The sequence below is a fragment of the Colobus angolensis genome, unplaced genomic scaffold (genome assembly GCF_000951035.1).
Source record: "Colobus angolensis palliatus isolate OR3802 unplaced genomic scaffold, Cang.pa_1.0 Scaffold62, whole genome shotgun sequence".
Taxonomy (NCBI): Eukaryota; Metazoa; Chordata; class Mammalia; order Primates; family Cercopithecidae; genus Colobus; species Colobus angolensis.
Window position 1 is genome coordinate 3,695,835 of NW_012119821.1, and position 25,412 is coordinate 3,721,246.

Consider the following 25,412-nt stretch of genomic DNA (forward strand, 5'->3'; position numbering starts at 1 on the left):
TTAATTCCTGCGTGTAATGTGAAATGCTTTATACTCAGTCCAATTTCACACCTCCATATCTCTTCCACCAAGTGAATTTCCTCAAGTCACTGCCTTTGCCAAGAGGCAGAGAAAATGCAAGAGCTGGCAAACGAAATGGTAACCGCAATTATAGGTGACTTCTTTATACAGAGGGACATGCATGTGCATAAGTGATACCTGGATCACACTTACAAAGAAAACAATTTTTCTTTACATTCTCTCTTTACTTCATCCTCACAACCATGCAGTGAGAAACTGTCCAGCGTTACAGTGTTCTGAAATCATCAGGAGTTTCAGTTTGGAAGTTAAAAAACAAACCCTTACACATACTAGGCAACATTTCTGGGTGTGTGCTGTGTGTTGGGGTCAGATCTCTGGTTCACTCAGCCTCTAACCCTGGCTATTTGTGATTTCCTCATTTCCCTTTAACATCCTGTTAATTGTGTACCAGTTATCATGACTGCACCAGTTAGAGAAACCCTCCCTGAATACCGATGTGGGGATAGGTCTAACAGAGGTCGTTCATGCTCCAGCAGGAACACGGGGAGAGGAGAAGCCATGAGGAAAGGCAGGGAGGCAGAGGGGCAGCCTGACTCCTGCCCTGAGCAAGCGCCCTATGTGCCCCAGCAAGAGTGAGGTTAAAGGTCAAGGGCACACGACAAAGCATGAAGGCAGATCCAGGGGCTTGACCACTAAGATTACTCTGGAAATAAAGAGTAAATCACGGGGTTGGGACCTGAGAGCCTCTCCTATGCTACATACAGAGGTTTCCTCAGGTTCTTCTGCCTGAGAACGCAGATAAGGGTGTGAGCCTACTGGTAGAGTGGGCATTTTACAGACACAGTAACAACCATCTTTACATGTTTCACGTGTTTTCTGATTTGATCCAAATCTACACCCCTATTTTTCTACAGACACCACTATCACAAGTAATATAAATATGATGAAAATGGCTCATTAACATCAGTTAACTAAGCTGTTAATAAAACACACACACATGCACACACGCACATGCACACACACACGTCTTAAAACCTGTTTCCTTGCAAATAAAGCTATAATGCACCAAGATGATTAAGGTCAACTGATCAAACATCAAACTATTTCCCTGATACAGATGAATGCACACACGTAACATACTGATGATGACACTTCTCCTATGCTTATTTATTAACTCATCAATTTTGTGTGAAAAGACATAATAAATAAGAATTTTTTGCCAATATATAAGATTTGTAAATGAAAAAAATGTATATGGCAAAGATTTGGAGATAAGGCTGCCTTTAGCCCTCTTTATTTGATTATAACTAATCTCTAAAAAAGATAAGGTAGAAAGTTGAATGACACGTTAGAGTCTGAAATTTCAGTACTCATGACTGAAAGATTAGAATTATATCCATGATTTTCATTATAGAATCAAATATCAGGATAATATAACTTCATTCCCTTGGGAGCTATTATTTGCTGCCATTTTGAATGCAAGCTTCTTGAAATTCTGCATATGTAACATTTGAAACAGCACAAACTAAACATATTTTCCAAGAGTATGGTATTATTCTTTAAATTAGCATTAATAAAGCATTTTCGGGAGAATATTGATATTAATCAGGTCACATGACAACTGGGCAGAAATTTGAGCCAGATCCTTTACATAAAGTTCTAACTAAAATGTTACCAGTTAATAATGAACTCTGAGATTTACATAGTAGGCCAATTACTATAAAAAGGTTATTTTGAATTGCCTTGTACTTGTGGGTTATTTCTGAAATTTTTTTCCTATCATATATGGCAACAGACACAAATCTAATTAAAAAATATAATTACTTTTGTTAGTCGATATGTTCAAGAATAAAGCAGGCCCACTCAATTAAAAAGCTAGAGTACAATGATCAATCTTTTTATTATTCGGCTAAAAATGACAGTATAAAAGCACATTTTTAAAAACAGCAAAACTGTCATTTTGTAATGGAAATGCTGATTTAACTTACTGCTTTGCTACAATTAATATCCTCTAGAGTGAATTTGTTCCCCTGCATTAGAATTAATGAAATAGGTGCCAGCATTTATAGTGACAACATTGACAACACTGGCTTTAGAACAGAGTGTTTTCTTTATTTGATATTTAGAAGATGATTTCTGTCATTTATGCATGCTTTAGTGTCTGCTACACTCAGATCCACATGTGAGCTGATGTATCTAGGCCGTTCACTGAAAGCATCTTTGCCCAAAGATAAAAATGGATAAAAGACTGTACTTACTGTGACAGTCCCCCAGACCATCTGTATTGCCACGCTCTATGTCCTGCTCAAAAGTCAGTCTTTTAAAAAAGGAAAGGAAAGAGAGACAGAAACGAATACAATAACGTGAGTCTTCAGAAATGAGTCTTAAGTTTCACTAAAGACAGTAACATAGTTTGATGAGTGGCAGGTGCAAAAAAGAAATAGTTAACAGCTTGAAAATTTATCTCTGAAGTTTACATCTCTGAAGTTATAGAAAGTCTTAGGTGACTCTTCAAAGAGAAGCCATGGTTTAAGCAGTGAATTCAGATATTATTCAGGGAGATAATAAGCTTGCAGATTATTTATATCCTTCTTTACTCTAATTCTCTGAGCATTTCTTAAACATTTAAGAAGTTTAGATGTTAAAATACACTCCTCACAGAAACAATATAGAAGTCTATAAATTAAAAAGAAAAGTCTTTTTCTCTCTCCTCTTTCATTCCTACCCTTGCCTTCCTAGGCAAGGTTTTTTTGCCTACACATTTATCTAGCCAAAAGTGTTCAAAGGTCCAAGTGGCTACAGAGGGGACAGGAGCTGGTGGTGCATTTGTGGAGACCACTTGGCTATTTGTTTACCCCCAGCCCTGCCCCAGTCATTGGGAGTATTACTCTCATTCTCTTTGACAGGCTCATGTTTCTTCCAAGTCTACTAGGTCACCACTGGGCTGTACAAGCGACATGACATTAAGAAAACCAATTTTAATAAAAGCTATCTTGATTTTTAAAATAAGCACACCAGAGTCACCTTCCTTTGGGGGCACTTTGTACATATTCCCATAATATAATTGAAACTCTTATTTTGCAACTGCTTTCAGAGCTTATTTACGAGCCATATAGGAAAACTATTTTGAAAGTCACAGCTTGATCTAATAATCCACCATGTTTTGTTTCTAATCTTTTTTGCCACATTAAAAATCAAATCCCTCAAAAGATGAAGATTTCTAGTGGTAATGACAGCCAATATTCATGATGCCCTGGAGCCCACTCTCCAAAGGGCGCGCCCCATGTTTTGAGCAATGCCAGCATCATTGAAATATGAATGCAAACCTTAAGGAAACGATTTTGGAGTTCTTATATTGACTTAAAAATAATTTTTTAAATATCAGTCTTATAGCCTTTGGTCACATGTTGAACACAGAAAGGACATAGGTCATTTCATAGCTCCCCTCACCATGCTTGGTGATCCTTTCTCCTCCACCTTGAGGGGTCCAATGAAAAGGTACAAACCTCTAATATTACACCATGTCAATAATGTACTTGCAAAGCTGTTCTAATAATATACAGTGACTCAGACGTTTGCATTAGTCAAATTTCCAGGTCAGATTTTATAGTTATCATCAGCTCTGTTTATGAGAATACTTGTCCTCAAATTATGCAGGTGGTGGTCATCAGATACGCCCTTGGTCTGTTTGTTTAGCCATTCTGAAATAGGAAAGGAGGCACAGAGTGATGTAAAGATGGTTCTGTTCCCCCTTTGGATCTGGGGAGGTTGCAGAAATGGCTGTGTTGAAGAAAGATCTGTGCTTTCTGACTTCCTAAATTGCTTGCCACAACCCATCAAAGATAAACATTGAATACTTTTGCAAATGTATTTTGGATTTCACATCCACTGAAGTAAAAGCATAAAAAGAAACCTCTTACCAATGCCATCTAAGCATTTAAAGCCAGGGTAACAATTTTAAACACCAAAATCACAGGCATGGTGGACTGGCCTCATCTAGCTGATCTGTTGGAGAACTGCCAAGAATTGATTGACTGCCTAAAGAGTAACAGGGTCAACCGTTCTTCAGCGCAGGAGAAGGTTTATTGGATGTATACACCATGCTTGCAGTACAATTGCATTGCTTAACAAATGTTCTGCAATTTCTTCTCAGCCCTGCACAGTCAATTACAAGAGCCAGTTTTGCTATGGCTGAACAAACCACTCACTAATCTAATTGGTATCCTATTGCTCCTTTTCTCTGCTGTTCTCCCACCATGATGATCAAGGCAGGCACTTTCTTGTCTCTCTCTCTAGGGAATACATGGAAGCCCACTGTGTTTCCATTCTGTGTTTTTAATCAGTCCGAGGATGATTAATCAATTGGAAATCTGCCACATGTGATGTGGTGAGGCTCCATGAAATGAGAAAGGGAAGGAGAAAGGCTGACAGTCCCGTTGCTGGTGTTTGTGCACAGAAAGCTGTGTGGTGGAGTGTGTGAGCAGAGCAAATCTTACATCTAGAATACACCTTGGCTGGAAGCCACTGTACCCTCTCCCACTCCTCGGGCTCCTTACCTGCTGTTGGGTGATAAATGGGCGCAGGCACCACCTTCCTTTATCCACCCACAATACGGGTCTCTGGAGGCAATACAGGTCCTGCAGGAAGAGGAGGACCATGAGCTACCCAGGACTGTTTCCTGGCCACCACGGCCTTTCTGATTGTCAGCGAGGCAAAATACATACTTTTTACACTTCCCATGTCGTTCACACCGGCCAAGGGGAACTTTTATCACACAGGTAGAGAATGCAACATACAGAGAGCTGCTTGCTCTGTCCAGCTGCATGCCCATGATCCTTTTGTCTTCGATTCCATCATAGCTGCATCTGATTTCATCAGGCAAGATAATATCATTAATAGACTCTTCTCTTTTTCTCGGCACCACCCTCACATCCCACTTCCCAGCCCACAAGGCAATCTCTTAATCTGATCTAATTGGCAGTGAAACAAACAAATCCTTATGCTCATGCACACATGTACACACACACATATGTATGTATCTATATAAACACACACACACACACACACACACACATTGGCAAGGAGAAAATAATGCTTTTTAGATGTTAAAAAATTTTTACAAACAGCATTAAAAAGTCATCTAAAAATGCATAAAACCCAAGTCGGCCATGATTTTCTCTGAATGAAAGGGACCATAATAGCATAACAAATAATTACTAAGAAAGAACCAAATATTCCACTTACTTTTCAGGGTTGTAAACGCTCATCTCCTCCAGGAAAAGGCTGTCATTTAGAAAACCACTGTTTCCTATCCTGGCCAAAAACTTCAAGATGATTCCCTTCTCTGATCCCAGAAAAACCACAGTGTGATTCTGATATGGGCCAGCAGCTGTGTCCACTGCAATTTTGGTCAGGCGGTATCTGAAATGACAGGACCACGTTTTTTATCTCTTTGTTGGTCTGTCATTAAAGTGTTCCCTGTTCCACTTCAAACAGCCGGGCCATAGCTTTCTAGTAACAACCTCAAGAAAAATGTATGCATATAAATAACGTTCTCAAGTGGTTCTGGCCCTGTATTTCCATTTGCAGAGCATTAGTGTGGCTCCAAAGGGGAGGAAGGAGGTGTGAATGTGTGTGTGTGGGGGGGGGGGGGGCCAAGTCCATAACAGATAGCCAAAACCACCTGAAACCACTTAGCAATAATCCCTTCTATCAACAAGGAAAGACTAATGTCTCCTATGATGAAGGTAAGAAGTAATAAGAAATTCATTTAACCTTTAATTTAACATTGAAAAGCAATGACTACCATTTCTCCATACTCTTCCTCTGAGGTACAAAGCCTCCATCAACAAAATGTTTGATTGGAAACCTTTCCAGTTGTATGTAGAAGGGCCGGGAGACTTCTCAAGGATAAAGAGGCAGAGTGCTAATGGCACTGCTAAAAACTGCAGGGACCTGCAAGCCAAACAATATCCATTTAAAGCTAAAGGTGAAGGGCATACCTAGGATAAGTCCTACCAGCAGTTTACTTTCTCTGAAATCTCTTGGACATTCAACATTCTATGGGGACCCAGTTGTCCTAAGCACCATAGCTGGAACCAGAAAACAGACCCTCCTGCAAGTTATATACCATGGTTTCCATTTTATGTGCCAGAGCTATTATAGTGGTTTAATATATTTTAATACAGTCAGAGTGTAAAAATAGTGGTAAAGTTAATTAACATTTTGTTTGATGACTACCACAGTGGGATGGTACTTGGGAAAGCCTGTTGAACTGTTTGGAAATAAGCTCTGAATAAATACAAGGAAGAGTTTTTTTTAATGCAATCACAGACCTCTAATTGGCTGTCCCTTCGCTGTTGGCCACCAGTTCAGAAAAAGAATACTAAACTATGAATCCTTCACACTGGCGAATGTGGTGTCTGTGCTCTGTGTGACAGTGAACAATCCATGAGCCAAGCTCAGGTGGAATCTACTGCAAGTTTTGTAATCATTTCCAACCAATCAGGTATCCACATCCATTCACTGGTTCTCCTTCACTGCTCCTCTATTTTTGCACAGACTGGATCAATGGGCTAATCTAGAAGGAAAGTATTTCCTTCCTCTAATTGCTGGCATGTGTCCAACTAGCCTGAAAATATTGGAACTCTTCTCCCTGGGAATGTGTATATGGGGGGATAGTGGCATCCAACCAACCAGCCAGCATTGCACAGCTGAATGAATGCCCAGGATAGCAGAAGATGTTTGTGGCATTTCAAAGCATGATGCACTGATCGGTTCTCCGAGCATGAGATGAAGTGAGGAAATTCATCAGGACACGGTTTGCTTGACACCCACCTGACCATTGTTCTCAGGAACCATGGCCTGTTGAAGATGGAGGGCACTGCCTCATCCATGAGCGGGTGCGTCTTGATGAAGTTCAGGGTATCATCAGGAAACTCATTGGAGGTTGCATATCTTTCTAAGGAGGAAGAGCCAGCACAGCAACCTGGCCTAAAATGAAACAAAGGGTGAAGAAGGAGGGAGCTCATTTTGTGCCTTATAGCAAATTCTCTGAATGAACTGCTTCTCTAAGCATCTGGAATGGAGAAGAATGTACTGCAGCCTGAGAGGAGGAAGTTGAACAATGCAGAATGCCACCAAGCACAATATGCTGAGATTTCCTCTGAGCCGCCTCCTCATTTCATAGAGGAGCCTCAGCCAGCACAGTTCAGCCTCGGCTGGGGGCAGGCTGGCTTCCTCCCAGAAGCACAAACAAACTTCAGTAAACAGTGTTGGAGCTTGAAACAAGTGAGTGAGTGTGGTTTGCACGTATCTCGGGGATGGTTTTACTTATCCAAAAAGCCTGCTAGAGATTCCTCATGCATTTACTCTATAGAGGGAGAGAATTAGGTTGACGTTTTCGCAAGTGTAGAAAGCAAAGACTCTCCAAAAGCCAACAGGGTACGTGCCAGCAAGACTCCATGTAATCATGTTTCATTACCTGGGGCTCCCTCAGAGAACATTTGGGTTTTGTTTCTTATTGTTGTTTTTATTTTTGTTTGATTTTGGCAGGTATGAAAAGCCAATTATATCAGATTCTTTCCTGAAAGGTCATTTTCTTATCATTGAATGACGACCATAAAAATTTGCTACTACAAGAAATTCTATGGTTTCAGGAGTCCAGGGTCATCCCAGCAAAGTCAGATTAGGGAAACAGTGAAGCCCATCTGGTCCAGACACCTGGTTTGCCTGGGTGGTGCAGGAGAGGAGACTGGACCCTCACGACACCAGCAGAAACCACTGCTATGCCCACACTATCCCAAGGCAGCATCCTGGGAGCATCCTGACTGCTGCAAGAAGGACGAGGCAGGCATGTGGAAGGATGTGGGCAAACTCACTGCCATTAGTAGAAAATCACTTAAAGTATATGTGCTGGTATTGGTTGAGTGACACCATCTTTACACACCAAGGAGTATTACATAAGAACTTTCTGAAACCCAGTCCCTCAGGCTTAACTCCCCTTCCTGCTTATCTAGAAGGTAGTTAACAATCCCAGGCAATGATTTAAGACTATCTGTCTGAGGTTGCTGGGATGTGCTTTTCACACCTAGTGTGCTCTCCGTAAGTAACAGAGTATGAACATGCCAGATAATTCAGGTAATGAAGATGGATGAACCACTAAGTTTCTCCTCTGGGTATAATTGGTTTATATTACCTAAGTTAGTTCATAGGTGTACTTGGCCAGGTACGTTGTGGGGAGGACTGGAGGTTGCGGAAGAGAGTTGAAAAACAAAAAAATAGTAAGATGTTGGGCTTCCTTCCAGAGGCACACAACTCTGGGGGAAGACAGACACCATGGTTGTTTCTATGGAACCTGGAGTGCAAATGCTGCGATGGAGGTGTGAGTGTGCGCCACAAAGAGAGGCAGGCAAAGGGCTTAGGGGGGACTTCCCTCCTGTCCCAGTGAGGATGAATTAGCCTGTTTAGGAAGCGACTGCACAGGACTGAGAGGTCTCTGGGTTGCCTCCGGACCATACTATCTCATGAAAGCAATTCTAAGGCATGATCTGGGGAGGAGGACACTGCACTGTATTTGGACCCAAAACAGACCAGAATCTGGCAGACCAGAGACATCTTAATGGTCCACCCTACCCACTGTATTCTTCTCACCCTCGGTCTGGAGTCCTAGACTCAACTCTGATCCATCTTGGCCACAAAATCCAGAAAACACTATTTACGTTTCATATTTTATTTGGGGTTGAAGACATGGGTCTCTATAAAATTGAACGGAAGCATAAAGAAGCAGCGGAAATCATTCTCCCTGCTATTGAACTTGTGCAATACCCTTTACCTCTCTGGGCCTCAGTTTTCCCCACTGTAAGCCAGTAAGGCCTCTGATGGTTTCCACCATTGTAGTATTACATTGGATAAATAAACATCTGAAGGTTAAAGCAGAAGACTAGAGGAACACTGGTTTGACTATATGAGAAGGTAACTTGGGGTTTTGGTTAATGAGATGAAGGCGATCTGCTTGGCTGGCATGGAAGGCCTAGTGTGCAGTTCATAGGGTGTCCATTATCAGAGGTGCAAGCTTTGCCATTTCTAAAGTTTAAAATAGCCATATGAATATTTGCACATACCTGGGCTTAGGAACTCGTTCATCAGGAACTGGTGTCCAGGTGGAATCGGGAGACTTCTGTTCCTTGAATCTCCCAGTAAAAACACTGGCAATGTCAAGCATGTCATAGGCACAGACTGCAGACCCAGGGATGCTACAACATGACATTTCACATCAAGTGTTACTCATGCACTGGTTATGCATGTAGTTTGGAACATACGCCGGAGAAACTTTCCTAGTACAGCAAGTGAAATTGAAAGTTCATACCTTGGACACTATAAATGTAAGGGATCTTAGTACACAAAGAAAATATTTCTCTCAATCAAATTTGCATCAGTTGCCTTAAAGAATGGGTTAGTTGTAGCAAGCTCACAGAGAGGAAAAAAACCCTTCATGTCTACATTGCCTCTTGAACTGCTTTTGTTTAGGAAGGAAGAATTGTTGAGCTAGTGATGGAAGTTTCATGAATTCCCTGATACTAATTATCAATGACCTCTCTGAAGTCTCTGGAGAGCATTCTGTATCACTAATATTGGTGAAAATTTGAAACAAAAATGCTCTCCCAATGTCCACATATTGCTTCTTTGTATTTGGTTTTTCAAGCCAAGAACTCAGGGTGTGAGAATGTGTTTGTGGGGAAACCCACACACATTTTATGTTAGTCTCTGTACATTTAAATTTTTACCTTCCTGATTACTTACATAAGACTAAACAATTTAAGTCTCTAAAATGCCATCACTTTGCAAATGAAGTACTTTATAAAGTGCTAAATAATAAAAATGGCCCTCAGCTCCACCTATAATTATATCCTTGCCTGGCACCCCTGGAAGGACTTAGGCTTCTTTTTTTCATCAATGATGGGAAGGAATGAATTATTCATTCATCTGGGTACACTGTTTACATTTGGACCCACATTTGTTTTTGACTAGAGTTGCTCCATGATTTTGATCAAATAAATTACAGGCATCAGCTGGCCAAGAGTTTTAATCAGGCTTTGAGATAGTGGGTCATTACATGGCAGAGCACCCAGGACAAGAGACATGAGTGCCCTGCAGTGCAGGAACATCATCCAGGGCAGGGAATATCATCCACAGAGAATGATTTGGTCTTGAATTTTGCAAATGTTGAACAGATATAAAAATAACTTCATAAATGATTAGGATAATTTATTCCATCTTTAATTTCATAAGAAAATTATTGAATAATTGCTTAATAATAATCGCTTAAATAAAGCAAGAAACAGGGAGAAGCTTAAAATGCTTATTTAAAATAAGGTGGCAAAATAAATTTTAAATACATATAAATTTATACACGTATATATGTTGTTCACAGAACTAAGTGTATAAGACAGTGATAGGGCAGGCGCAGTGGCTCACGCCTATAATCCCAGCACTTTGGAAGGCCGAGGTGGGTGGATAATTTGAGATCAGGAGTTCAAGACCAGAGTGGCCGACATAGTGAAACCTCATCTTTACTAAAAATACAAAAATTAGCCAGGCCTGGTGGTGGGCGCCTGTAATCCCAGCTACTCGGGAGGCTAAGGCATGAGAATTGCTTGAACCTGGGAGCGGAGGTTGCGGTGAGCCGAGACTGAGCCGCTGTACTCTAGCCTGGGCGACAGAGTGAGACTCTGTCTCAAGGAAAAAAAAAAAAAAAAAACAGGTGATTCTCATTTGTTTTGGAATTTCAGAATCTTTGCATTATTTATTTAATTTTGTAAGACTCTCGTCCCATATTCCTTTTCTGAAAGTAACACAATTACATATAGCATTTGCCCTATATATTAAGAAAAATAGGATAAATGCTGTTTGAAGTATTTTATGATGCATCTCATAATAACTAAAACTATCCTAGGGTTTCGTAGTCTTCCCGAGGTTAGAATCAGTTGTAAAATCCTTTTTTCTTCCTTCCTTACATTCCGCTCTCCTTCCTTCCTTTCACTCCTTTCAATTTTCCTTCATTCCTTTCTTCCCATTTTCCATTCATTCAACATATATTTATGGAACCCCTACTTAAGGCAGTGAGTGCTCCACAAGCAACATATGGTCTTTCCTTCAGTCGGCCACAGTTCAGTGTGGAGGCAAGTGTAGAATAATGACAAAAATAAGGAGAATTGCTTGAGTCCAGGAGGTGGAGGTTGCAGTGAGCAGGGATGGCTCATTGCACCCCAGCCTGGGTGACAGAGCGAGACTCCACCTCAGGAAAAAATTTAAAAAAGAATAATAACAAAAATCACAACAACAACATCTTTAGGACAATCTGGTAAGAGCAGAGTATAAAAGGAATATGCACAAGGTCATGCAGGAGGTGACTAGCTGACATTTGAAGCATCTGCAGGGTTTCAGTGGGCAGATGTTGGTCAGGTGGGCAGATCTTGCAAAAAGCAAAGAGTGAGCACACATGGCACATTCAAGGAGCAGATCTTTGCTCCGATCAGCCCATGGCACAGGCTGCGTATAGCAGGGGATGGGAGGGGATGAACTAGAGGAGGAAATGGGGTCAGACCCTGTGGGGGATTCCGTGTTATGTCAAAGAGCAAGGGCTTTATCCTCAGGGCAAATAATGGATTTGAAACAATTTGATATGACCAAGTGTGCATGTGTAAAGCATGAAGTAGAGAGGGATGAAACCCAAGAAAGTGAAAACAGAGGGACTATAATTTATAGATGACAATGGGTATGCATATTTTTACGTGGATGTTAGATTATCAAACAAATATGATTTCCGAGACTGCATAAGCATGCACTAAGTGGATACTTCTTAGGGTCTTTTAAGGAAATACTATAAATGGAGTTATCTATAATATTTAAGGGCTTACTACTATATTGTAATCACAAAGTAACCCACACCCTTAAAAAACAAGGCAAAACAAAACAGAAACTAGAAAACTAGAACTGCTCTTAGATTCCACTAGTCCCTGCATTTCCATGTGCCAAGACAGTATACGTTTACCAAATCCTAGAGAGACAGGTTCTGATGTATGAGCAACAGAAGCCTGAATTTTTAAATATCACTGTTATCCACAAGTCTGAAAATCCCTACAGATGTTTAAAGCTTACTTAAATCTAACTGAATACTTCTTGGTGCAATATGGGTTCATATTTTCCTATTATTTTCAGTGGGGAGCTTGACTCTCATCCGCTGTATAATTGAGGAACATGATTTCATCCTTCATGAAGTTTGGTCTGTTCCGGGCTCTACTCAGTTCTTAAGCATTTCTTTCTAGATGCTATCCTTTAGTTTTATCATTTGTGTGCCTGTCATTTAGGCACTCATCATGTTCTTAAACGTCATTGTAAAAAGTTTAATTCAAAGCGAAACAGTGTATTACTAGAGGAAGATACTCAATACAGAACACCCAAAATTCTGCACAGAAATGAGAACACAGCACATGAATTTAGGTTTCACAACCATGCACACAGTTAGGATCATTTTCACACAATAGTACTAGGATTCTGAAATCTCACTGGCTTAACAGAGAGATGAGTACTAAGGAAAAACACTAATGCTTATCTTCCTTCCGTTCTGTACACATTTTCACTGCTCTAGGAACAATTATTAGTGCATCACTTAGTTGCCCAAAGTCTTAGTTTTAACTAAATACAAAAATAGGGGTGACTAGGCTGACACTCATAATTTGTGGGTACAATGTTTGATGATTTCTAAATTATCACTAGGACCCTCCAGAGTCAGACTCCGGTGCTGTGGTTGGGGTCTGGGTCGTGACCCAACTTACTGAGTGAGCTTGCCTAAGGGTGACTTTGTTGGACAGGATAATAACCAAAGTCCTTTATAACTCACTTGAATCCTAGATTTTACCCTGTAGCATTTTAATAGATTGCCAGTGTTTTAACTTCAAAAGGTACTGATCCAGTCATGAGAATATTAAAAGTCAAATACTGCAAATTATTAGAAGACCTAGAAGAGACAGGAGGAACATTCTTGAGTTCCAAAGCTGCCTCTTCCATCTACTGACTACTTGGACCAGGTAGTATAATATGTTGAGCTCAGTTTCCTTAAGTGGAAAAAGAGGACAATATTATCTGGTTTCTAGGATTACTAGAAGGATTTACAAATAACACATAAAAACTGTTTATGTAACAGGCTTATATAAAGAGAAGATATTGTTATAATTTATCTAATGACTTCCCCTAAAACCTAACTTAATAATGCTTATAAACTACTATTAATTTGTTGATGAAAACTAAGTGTTAAGTGCTTCTTAGCTACACACAGTGAATGCAATTTTCAGTCAGTTGCAAATATTGTCTATTAGAAGAGAACCCCCCGGGAGAAGGAAGCCAGGAAGAATTGATGAGGTCAACACAGCTAGGGCATGATTACCTGTTATAAGGTGTAGAAAAGGTTGCCAGGACAACATCACGCCCATTGATACGAATCACATCTGTGACTGCCTGGAGAATGTTGAAATAAAAATGAGAGTCTCCGGGAACGGAGCAGTTCAGGCGCGCTTTCAGGAACGATGTCCACTGTTTCTCCAGGACTCTTTGAGATCCTCCCATATCATTCTTACAAACCTGAGCCACTCTTGGGAAAACTACCTGCAGAGGGAAAACACATAGGGAAAATGAAATGCGTTCATTTTGCAAGGAGATCTTAGTAGAATTTCCATTCCTTGAAAACAGAAAAAAAATAACAAGGTGCTTAATTTAATACTGTTTCTAAAATCAGTAGGAAAAAAAAAAAAAAGAAAAGAAAAAAAGAGGAAAACTCAGCATTGGAGCAGCATGTTTTAAAAGATAAGGCTGTGGCATTTAATACAGAGCCATAAATCCTTCAGGGAATCAGCTCCCAGCCACATAAACTCATTTCCATACAGACTGCTTAGCTTTTTATTTCCTCAAACAAAAGCACACTTTGTATGCACCATCTCTGCCACCCTCACTAGCTGCCTCTGGGCCCTGAATCTGTGCAAGCCGCCCTGGCATTCTATGTTATCCTTCAACTTAGGGACCTTGATCTACTCTCTGGTAAAAAGAACTCAAATGGATATCCCCTAAATGTTGTATTGCTTTTTGCAATAAAGACAAAAATCAAGACTCAATTTGATTAAAGATACCAGATAGTTACGGTCTCTGTAGAGCCACTCAATTAAGAAAAAAAAAAAAAAAAACTGTTGAGTATACCTGGAAATCACATCTCAAGACACTTGAATCTTGGGCCAGGTGTGGAGGCTCATGCCTGTAATCCCAGCATTTTGGGAGGCTGAAGCGGGTGAATTACTTGAGATCAGGGGTTCAAGACCACCCTGCCAACACAGCGAAACCCTGTCTCTACTAAACACAAAAAAAAATTAGTGGGGCACAGTGGCGCATGCCTGTAATCCCAGCTACTTAGGAGGCTGAGGCAGGAGAATCACTTGAACCAGGGAGGCAGAGGTTGCAGTGAGCCGAGATTGCACCACTGCAATCCTGCCTGGGCAACCGAGCAAGACTCCGTCTCAAAAAGAAAAAAAAAGATACTTGAATCTCAGCATGAAACCAACCAAACATAAATTTTCAATAGAAATACTTAAGAAATTTCCTGTGATTTGCTACTGTTCTGAAAAAGCAGATAGGGCTTCCAAGACTGTTACTAGATTTATGGTTCTCATTTCAAGATCATTGATAACAACATTTGTCCTAAGGTGTGGGTTTCTGAAAATGTTACAAAGTGAGCCAGGGAAAGCATCCCCTCTTACCTTTCCCATGGTGTTATACTCCACTGCGATTTCCCTGAAGAAGAAGTAGATATAATCTCCGTAATCCACAGCTTGAACAAAGTATGGTTCTGTAGACAAATAGGCACTTTAATTGGGAACATGTCATACAGACTTCACAGAATTTCAATCAAGTGTAGCCAAAGACATGTTATTAATTAAAACTGTAGGGCCATTAGACATTTGGTTAACACTAACCATTTCTAATGACTTCACACATGCAAGCACTGGTGATTTCACAAGGCATTCACACTTACACATTATATCTTTCAGAAGCTTTGCAATCAACAATGAAGAATTATCGAATTTTGCATATCTCTGTAATTTTATTTTCCACAATGGAATGCCCCTATTACAGAGAAGATTTTGTATACATTGCCTCGTCACCCTGACTCATACAGGGCTGTGAATAGCTTTTCTCCTCTTCCCCACCACCTCCATGCCCCTGTCCCCTTCCATGAATGCATTGTTCAGTTCTTTTCATGCAGGACTCAGAAATGAGAGCTTGAAGCAAGAAAAGATGAATGTAATGTATTCTATTGTTGTGGCATTGGTAGTTTCGTTAATACTCCAGAAACTCAGGGGAAGGAAAAAAGGGAGGTAAATAAATCCGTTGAAAACAAAGATGCAATTTACATGTTTCTGTCTGTCAGAAGTCATTACTAAAATGAAGCTACAGTCTGGTCCCTCCAGATGCTAGATCTCCCACAAGATATGTATTCCCCTCCCCTCCGACCCTCCTTCTTTTAATTGTTTGTTCACCTTTCAACCATTTTGAATCGTGCTTGACGGTCCGCAGGGTAGGGCTTTCTCCAAGACTCCGGTAAATGACTGCGTCAATGGCGAGGAAGTCAGTCACTGTGGCTGAGTATAGCTTTCCATCTTAGAAGGAAAAGAAAAGAGGTGAACAGGGTGGGGGCAAGTCAGTGGGGGTGGAGGAATGATAAAGACATCCCTTAGATTGCTTTCCAGCATCAGGCAAATGAGATAGGACAGCTGGGAAAAAGCCCAGAGTCACTGGGAAAACTCGTGGCCCACATTCTTCACCATTTTAAGTTGGGATCATGAGAGATAAAACATTTTTCATTTTTAAATTGCACGGCAATGTTTTTTTTTTTTAAGCAGCAGTACCAGCAGCAGCTCAGGGAACAGGGTAAATGAAAAATGTTTGCTTCACTTGATTAGCTGGACCTTGACTGCAACCTCAAGGCCAAGGATCCTTGGACACTACTGCTGCCACCACACCATGGTAAACTGGATTAGGTGAGAGCCCAGGGAAAGATGGATGCTGATTGTATCCCCAGAAATTTTGGGCACATGCATAAGTAAAGGAGTCCTCAGTCTGATCAGGTGAGAGGAGTTGAAGAGAGAGGGTTCATAAGCAAAAAGGGGCTGACTAAATTGCTACCGTCCTGGGAATCACAGCTCCCCTTGACCTCAGGTTTGACAGTTCACTAAATCCTGGCAATCTGGTTTCAATAACAGGTATTTGCTTGGGTATCTCCAAAGTCACAAACTAAAAACATTCTGAAATACAACATGCTAAAGCAAAGAAGAAAGGGGAAGGAGTGACACGGAGTTCAGACAGGTCTTTCTTTAATAATTCATGCTTTGGGGGAGATATGATTGAGGGTAGATCCCAGGCATAAGAGAATAAAGCAGACTGAAGATTAGTCTCTAGACCTTTTGGTTCCTTCCTGGCTTAGCAAACACTCTGCCAACAAATAGTCAAAAGGGGTGTTCTAGAATAGCAAAATCTGTGTTGATTAAATAGAAACAAGAATTATATTCAAAATAAAAAAACTACTTCGGTGATCCACTTTTAGTGGATTACATATATTCATTAGCTGTATGTCAAAGTGACTTATACACAACATAGTACTGTTCAAGCTCTTTTATATGTAGTGTAAACATAATGGTTTATGGTTTTCTTTGTTTGTTTTAAAAAAACTCATATCCCAATACACTTAAACAAAGATCTTGATGTCTGTCTTTGGTCTTAAAATAATTAAAATTTATCCAGGTTCAATTTAGAGATGTCTTAATATCTGCAATATTAACAGCTATGTATCAATAAGTTTTGACTATTTTGGTAGATGTAAGCTGCAGAGAGCAAACCTTTAAATTGGCCCAAAAATATCTACTAATCTTAACTTTTCTTACAGATTTTGAGCCCCAGGTCATAAGGACATTCTTTATATATTTATGACTATAGAATACATATTCTATATTCCTATAGCCCCAAGCCATACAGATATACCTGGGTAGTGGGGGAAGGTAGAGAGGAATGTAGGTCATGGTGATGGCTATTCCTTCTAACTACTCTCCAAAACTCTTTTTGTTTTGCATTCTTTTAAAAACTGAGTATCTCACCAGAACATTCACTTGTAGAACAGAATACTTTTCTGCCACTGTTTTTTTTTTCTTTTAAGATAGAGTTTCACTCTTGTTGCTCAGGCTGGATTGTAATGGCAGGCACTATCTCAGCTCACTGCAACCTCCACCTCCCGGGTTCAAGTGATTCTCCTGCCTCTGCCTCCTGAGTAGCTGCGATTACAGGCATGTGCCACCACACTCGGCTAATTTTGTATTTTTAGTAGAGACAGGCTGGTCTTTTTAGTATTTTTAGTTGGTCAGGCTGGTCTTGAACTCCCAACCTCAGGTGATCTGTACACCTTGGCCTCCCAAAGTGCTGATATTACAGGCGTGAGCCTCTGCGCCCAGCCTCTGTCACTCTTAGTAATATGATACCATTCATTTGCAATGAGGATCTCCTATTAATAAGGGCTGAGCTTTTATGAGATTTCAAACACTTAAATGAAAATCTATTTAGATACAACACTAGGGGTGGGGACAGTCATAGTATTAACTCATGTGACTTGCTCTGTATAGCTCCTAAAAACTTGGTGGCCATAGTAAGTTCTCTGCCTATTCTACCTTTTCTACCGTAGGCTACAGTAAGTCATCTTTTCAGTTTACATTTAAATTATGTTTTTATTTTATTTTATTGAGACAGGATCTCCTTCTGTCAGCCAGGTTGGAGTGCAGTGGTACAATCACAGCTCACTGCAACCTCAACCTCTTGATCTCCATGCCCACCTAATTTGTTTCTTTTTTGTAGAGATGGTGTCTCACTATGTTGCCATCTGGTATTGAACTCCTGGGCTCAAGCGATCTTCCCGTCTTGGCCTCCTACAGTGCTGGGATTACAGGCGTGAGCTACCACTCCTGGACCTACAGTTAAATTTTAATTCTCCCCTGCAGTCCACATTCTCCAAGGTCCCAACTAATGCAGGTTCCAAGTGTCAGTGAGGGCCTCCAGCAGGAGTCATGCACTTGGGAATATGCGCAAGTACTCTCTCCACTTGCCTTGCTCATACTTTACAAATAGGTCTACAAGACTTTGTGTTCTTGACAGAACTGCTTCTCAGTAATACTGTGCTCTCATTTAGGGGGAGAACCTGAGGAACTTGCCCTTCTTAACTTGACAATCTGTCACTGCAGATTCAGGCCCACAAATGGATGACACTGAGAGAGAGGTTCAGGAAGCCAGGAACTAATCTTGTTTCATAATCAAAGCCCTAGTGTCCCTCATCCAGCTAGTATGTGCCAGTTTTTAGCTGTTGTGATGGAAATTATAGTTAACTGCTTTATTACAAGCTATAACAATCACTATTATACCAACACTTCGCTTACATCCACTTCCACACACAGCTGGTAATGAATTCCTAAATAAATTTCTAATTAAAGCACACAATCTCATACACAAAAATCCCACTAAATCTGAAAATGATGGTTGTTTGTGATTTCTTTATATCTTTTGCAGTGGAAAGAAGGGGTAGTGTTGGGGAGTAGAGGTCAGCCTAAGCAATTAGCACCCTCCCCTCAGCCACCATGGTCTTTCGGTCAGAGATGGGCATGTAACCTAATCAGGTCAATGATATTTGAGAAGATGTTTATTGGAAGCTTGTGGGTACAAGGCCTCATTGCTCTGAGAGAGCTTCCAGAGGCTTCCTTTTGTTTCTTTCCCTTTCTTTTCTATATGTGGACAAGAAGACATGTAGCACTAACTGGGGCTGGCAGCCATCCTCTGATTTTGAGAACCGCCAGTCTCATCATGAGGTTGATGCAGAGCATGGGAATAAAAAGCAGCTGCCTCTCGGATGACACTGTTGAGTGGTTGAATCTAGCCAACCCCAAAGTCCATCCTAGCTTGAACCATAAATGCACATCACTGGGGGTTTTAAATTTAAATTTTATTATTTTTTTTTACATTGGTGGTTTGAGGTGAGATTTTCTATTATTTTAGCCCAAACATTCCCTGATTCGTCACATGTTCAGTGCCACGCTGTTATCCTTTCCTGAAGGCACAAACGCATGGGTAAGTGTGGCACAGACTTTGTTTGAGAAGCAAAAGTACAATTTTCATACCAATTTCAAACGGAAAGGCATCTTAATTACAGTATTCACCAGAGAATCAAAGCACAACTGTGACTCCATGAATCCTCTAGAGCAGATTCACAGTGACAGGATGAAACCCGCAAAAGCAAATGCGACGAGGAGAAATCAGGTCGCTTACCTGCAAACAGTGCAACGTTGGCATGTTTGGCATCATACGGGCATCTGGCCATTCCGCTGAATTCATCCCCAAATGGTTCCAACGTATCCATCTAAGTGAAATAATCGGATATAATTACAAACAACAACCTTTTCTTTGGCCCTAAACCCTCAGAAATAATGTCCAGGATGTGATAGGCCTTTTTAAATCTGTAACCACTTTGAGATGGACCCTGTTGAAGCCACTATGTATTTTTTTAAAACTGTAGTTGAGAATCACATAAAATAGCTGTGTTAAAAACATATTTTTAGACGAAAGATGGTCAAATCAGACATTCTTTCAAGCAGTGTACTCTTCCACCCAGCACATTTTTTAATGAAAGTCTTTTTCAGATATTTTATACTAACCATGAGCTTTCTGTTGAACTCTGACAGACTTTTGTGGTCTGTGGGTCTGGCATGGATTCAAAATGATGCCTTAGCACACAGTGATGCAACGGATAGGCCCTTATCCTAAGCTGTGTACGCTCTAATCCTAGCAATGAGGAAACAATAGACAAGGGGTATATGGTTTTCTTTATAATGTAACTAACCCTTAAAAAAAAGTGGCTATAGCTATAGCTGGTCAAAGGCAAGAAGTAGTGAAGTACAAATATACCGGTTTGTGAGGTTGGAAAGGTCCAGAGACAAAAGCCATGGTGAATTCCTCTTTCCAAGAAGTAAAAACTAACCCTTGAAGCAGTCATCAAATCCGAGACTTCACAGCGGCTCCTGGGAAGTTAAACCACTATCGGGTACAGATAATTATACAAAGACCCAGCCTGATTTTTGCAGAAGTTCAAAAGGTTTAGAGAACAGGAGGAAAAAGGCAGGGAGTGCAGTTTTAGATTTATAGTGTGTAGCCTTCAAAGCTCTCCCCCAGATAATCTTGATAATCTAATTTGGGGCTATAACCTTTCTAACACATTCAGCTTACTTGTGTTATAAAAATTAATATAGATCAGTGCATGGTAGAAAGGCAGATACTGAAAATTTGTTACTCTCTTGCTTCATGTCACTCTAATCAACTTGATGCTTGTGTGCTATGATAAGACTTGGGTTTTTCAGTGGAAGGCTGGTCATTGTTTTCACTCTGAACCTTTGTCCTGATCTGTTGATAAAAAGCACTTAAGAGAGAAGCTGTCATTCTCCCTGCAGCCAAATACATTATGTCCCATATCATCAGCAATGTCACGCTGTGCCCTGAGTCTAAAAATACACTTTTCTGAGCAATGCCAAGGGTTCTTACTACCATTCACAGTGCTAGGCATATTGTTGGGAACTAAGCATGAGCAACATCTCATCTGCGGCTTCTGAGAGGCCTGGGCTCCCGGAGCATGTCTCAGCAGGTGTGGCTAGAACAAGCAAGAGGTGATGGCATTACTATAGGTGTAGAATCGTGGGAAATGGAACATGTACAGGAAGAATAAGCCAGATGATTCATGGCCTATATATCACTATGCCAAGAAAACCTGTAATTTGTCATAAAAGATAGCTTTCCAACTAGGGAATTCCTTGGGATTTGTTAGAAGCATTAATCTTAATGAGTCCTCAATAATGACAAACAGGGATGGAATATTAAGTGGTAAATCAAAGTTGAAACCTTATCTGCATGCTGTCACTAGCTAGAGTAAATGTTGGGCTAGACTGGCTACCTCTATTATACACTGATAAAATAATTTTTTAATAAAAAGTATTAAGTATAAAGATCTTGTCTTTATACTTAAAAACTTGATCTTTTGTTGATAGCAGACCTTTATGTACTAAATTTGATTTTTAAAAAATATTGCATTAAAAATCTAACATCTTAATTACTGAATTTTTTGGTGCTCCCTTCTATTTTGTGCCTGAGCCACGCGCCTCACTTGCTGCACCCTAATCCTGGCCCTGTTGGTGCCCATTTCCAAGTGTAAGATGGAAGATGAGTATGAGGGTCAAACAGACCCTCCCTTCACTGTACATGCCAAGAAAAGACAGGGGGTCTTTCTCGTGAGCTTGCTGGTATAGATTCCAGCCCATCATTGCTTTTCTCATTCTTCCCACTCCTAGGGTTTCACTTTATGATGATGGAACCTAAATCTATATTTCTCCCCACAGCTCTCTCTAAACCAAAGCTTACTGATCCATCTTCTTGCTAGATAGCTGTATTCATGTCCCATAGGCAGTGCTGTTCACAGTGCTTGGCATTCTCATAATGTGCAAAATGGAGCCTTTACTTTCACACTCCCCCAACCCCCAACCCCAATCTCACGGCTCTTCCTTTACTTCCTGTCTGAATTGGTGGCAGCCCCATCCATCTACTCACTAAGAGATGGCCTAGCAGTTATTCTTGAGTCACCTCTCTCTTTCTATCCAGGATAGAGAGAGATTGATAATAATTGCTTATCAATTATTAAATCCTACCGGTTTTTGTCACTTCAGTATTTCCTGAATCTATTCTCTTCCCTTCATCCCTGGGGCCATCTACATCTCGAGCTTTTTTCTGTTAACAGTTGTCGCTTTACAGTCACACAATTCAGAACCAAATGAGGTTTCTCAAGCTCAATAGGCCATTTCTTACTCCATGCCTTTGTTCATGCTGTTCCCTGCTAACTGGCATGCTTCTCTTCCTTCATTTGGCTAACTTCTCCTTACCCTTTAAGACAAACGTTAGGCATTACCTCATTTAATGCTTCACAAAAATTAATTAAACACCTGTTTGGGAGGCACTATGTTAGGTTCTGGAGAATCACAGATGTGATCCCTGCCCTTGTAGAGCCTGTGTTTCTTAAGGGCGGTGGTATTTGTGTTCCAGGTGTGAGAACAACAGGTAGGAAAGTTTGAAGACAGGGGGTCATTTTATGAAGCTTTCCCAGACTCTTCACCTCATGCATGGCAGGAACTTTTGTGTTGTGCTTCCATAATCCATTGCATGATGTCACCATGGCAGCAACCCCATGAAATTGTTTTCTTCTCCCTGCCTGGCTTCCCTAAGAGTTGAGGCCTCCTGTCTGTCTTTACAACCTCAGCGACGGGCCACAGGAGAAAACACAGTACATGTTTCCTTCGAGAAAGGCTGGCAGAAAGATGTACAAGGAAAGCTAATCGTGGTGCAGCCAAGACCTCAGATCGCTGCCACCTCTGCTTCCACGCCTGGCAAGGTCCCTGCTCCTTCATCAGCACCTCTATTATAGCTGCATCAAAACAGCTAGATTTACTAACTCTTTAAGAGGGCTTTTTTCCCCCTGCTTGCATAAAGCCAAGGTAAGTAAGGCTGTGGTCAAGAAAGCTGAGTGCTCCATGGAATTAAATTCCTGTGTTCTTGTGGGAAAGTCTATAGTTTCAAATGGCATGCTTTTGAGATACCTTTTAGAATAGAAATCACTCACCATATAAGTGTGCTTTTGTGCTCAGAAGTTAGATAGTGGGGTGGGAGGGAGAAAAAATAGAGAGAGGAAATCCACATGGTGTACATGGTAAGTATGTCCGTCTTCTGAACAATAGAGAAAAGGGTCTTACAGAAACTAACTTTGCTAGGCAGGCTCTTTAAAAATGTGTCAATCAATCCTCAACAAACAGGAAGCTTAGAGGCCTGCTCAGGATCACTCATGTGGAGCAATACATTAAGCTGAACAAGTGAGAGGAACTCAGGTGGTGTTGAATTACCCGTCTTAGGTTGCTGCAGGTACAATCACAGTAAATTATGAAATGCCTCCTGGCAGTGTGGTTCTAACCGACAAATAGCATTTACCTTATAGTTTCTGCAGGAAGGGTTGAAGGCATTAGTTCCACAGACAAACAATGCATCATCGTTTTTCTTCAGAAGAACTTTAATAAAGTTGTGGCACTCATCCTGAAAAATAATTCAAACTGTTTGTATTGTGTCCATTCAATACAGAAACTGATTCTTCACTGTATGCCGTGCTCAGTAAGGTTAAAATGGAGGTGGCTGAGGACTTCTCCCATTAAAAGTTCAAGTTTCTCCTGATGTTCACCACAAGATGATGCCGATATCAACGATTACTCTTTCAACAGTAAATAAAAACAAGGCATAGAATGGAAGAGAGTGTGTTTACTTTATGTCACAAAAGGAAGGCAAGCTTGGAAATGCCAACCTCCCATCATATTAATTTTAATGCCAGATGCTCCAGTGTTCCCTGATGTACAAAGCTGCTGGTTGAAGTGTGTTTTTATGTTGTCATATGACCAAAGGCAGAAAACCCCGCATGTCTGCGGCAGCCTTTTATGAGCTCTTCCACAGACTCCCTGTGGGCCTTGGACTGCAGAGGTGGGCATCGGAGTGCACTCAGAAGACTCTGTGCAGCCGGCTTTGTGTCCATAATCCTGTGTGCGCCTAAGTCGTTCATGATGCAGGCCTAGCAGCTGTTGTAATGTTTCATCACATTAAAAGCAAACTATTTTGGCAAATTAAAGCCTTCAATAAGTTGATGAAAAAAGCAATTACTGAGGGAAAAGGGAAAAAGAACAATCCATTCTACCTCACGGTCTATGGCTGGATATAACAGTCAAAAACTTAACCCAAAGTGGCAGCTGCAGGAGAAATGAAAATTGCCTACCTTATGTTTTCCCTTCATTCTGCAAGTGTCTACATCGGCCTGTCTAGATTTCCATGTCAGTTTCTGCAGGGATCAAGAAAGAAATCAATTAGAGCCCAGAGGTTGTTGCATTTGATTTTAGAAGTAAGAGTTCCCTTGGGGAGACTAAAGCCTGAACATATATTTATTGAAAGCTTTCTGCACCCTTTCTCCATGATTAATTCACCATAACAACAAAAGATTCCAGATGAAAACGTTCGTTTAATTTTGAACTCCTATCTATTCATTAAACCACAAAATGATCTTCTTCTGTTTGAGATAAAGATGAAGGAGAAAGGAAAGAATAAACAACAGTGTGAAAATTTTACATAAACTATCCAAATTAATTTGCCAAATTATGCTCATTTTGATAAAATATGTGTCCTTGCCCTTTCCTCTCAGTTGATAAATCAATTTTTATAAAGAAGGCTTTTTTCTTAAAATATGGAAGTCATTTTCTTAAACATAAAGAGGACATTGACTCTAGGTGGACAAATATTTAATTCAGGTTATACTCCTTCACATAGATTAATGGACTGAAGGGATCTTCTACTCCTATGGTACAGGTTTTATTAAGTAAAATATCCCCATGTGGTGTTATGAGGAAAGCTTAGCTTATACTTTATGTCCGTCTGAAATGGGTAACGATCCAGTTCCTGAACTACAACAGTCAAATCAAACTTAATTCTGCAAGACATGGAAATTAACATTGAAACCTTTGTAGAACACATTCTTGGACAAACGAGGCAATATTTTTATAAAAGAAATGTAGAAATTACCTAAAACTTCAAAATGTATATGTACACATATATTTGATGAATAAAATATGAAGTACATAACTGTTTCTGAACATGGATTCAATCCTAACCTATTCCCCAATTAGGATTTCACAAAATGCATGTTGGCATCTCTAAGTTATGATTAGCTACATCATCTTAATGCACTTAAAATACATATTCTGTTCAAGAACTATCCAAAGGTCCTTCATTTTACAAATATGGTTTTAAAACAACTTACTTTGCTACAATAAATTTCTTCCGTGTGTGATGTGTCTATATCAACAGTATAAATATGGTCCCTATAGGCAAAGAAAAATTAATACAAGGTCAAACACAGAGTCAAAACAGTTCATTTTCTGCTTCATGAGTTATGTCTTATCAGGGCAGATAAGCCCATATCCATGTTCTTAAAAAAACATGATATCCACATGCAAGAAGAAAAGAGCGCAGCCTTCAAGTGATGCCTCCGGATCCCATTTAGCACCTTCTGATAAATCATGGCATTGCGCTCCAAGTGACACCTTTTATGAAAACTTTCCTGTATTAACTCTTCTCTCCGACACTAGATCTATAACATCTGCATATATGTAGCTCAGGAGGGAGGGCTCTGAAAGTTAAACTGG

General features: G+C 40.4%; 1 protein-coding gene across 2 annotated transcripts in view; it reads right to left on the reverse strand.

The window, feature by feature from the left end:
* Positions 1–25,412, reverse strand: part of SEMA6A (sema domain, transmembrane domain (TM), and cytoplasmic domain, (semaphorin) 6A) — a 130,876-nt gene that overhangs the window by 27,765 nt on the left and 77,699 nt on the right. For both annotated transcript variants that reach the window (XM_011963672.1, XM_011963674.1), the window contains 13 exons: positions 25,028–25,088; positions 23,993–24,055; positions 23,167–23,268; positions 19,420–19,510; positions 15,603–15,722; positions 14,823–14,911; positions 13,466–13,683; positions 9,144–9,275; positions 6,859–7,014; positions 5,266–5,442; positions 4,746–4,886; positions 4,578–4,658; positions 2,280–2,338 (listed from right to left, as the gene is read on the reverse strand). In XM_011963672.1, the coding sequence (XP_011819062.1) occupies positions 2,280–2,338; positions 4,578–4,658; positions 4,746–4,886; positions 5,266–5,442; positions 6,859–7,014; positions 9,144–9,275; positions 13,466–13,683; positions 14,823–14,911; positions 15,603–15,722; positions 19,420–19,510; positions 23,167–23,268; positions 23,993–24,055; positions 25,028–25,088 (1,490 nt within the window). The remainder of the gene's footprint in view (positions 1–2,279; positions 2,339–4,577; positions 4,659–4,745; positions 4,887–5,265; positions 5,443–6,858; positions 7,015–9,143; positions 9,276–13,465; positions 13,684–14,822; positions 14,912–15,602; positions 15,723–19,419; positions 19,511–23,166; positions 23,269–23,992; positions 24,056–25,027; positions 25,089–25,412) is intronic.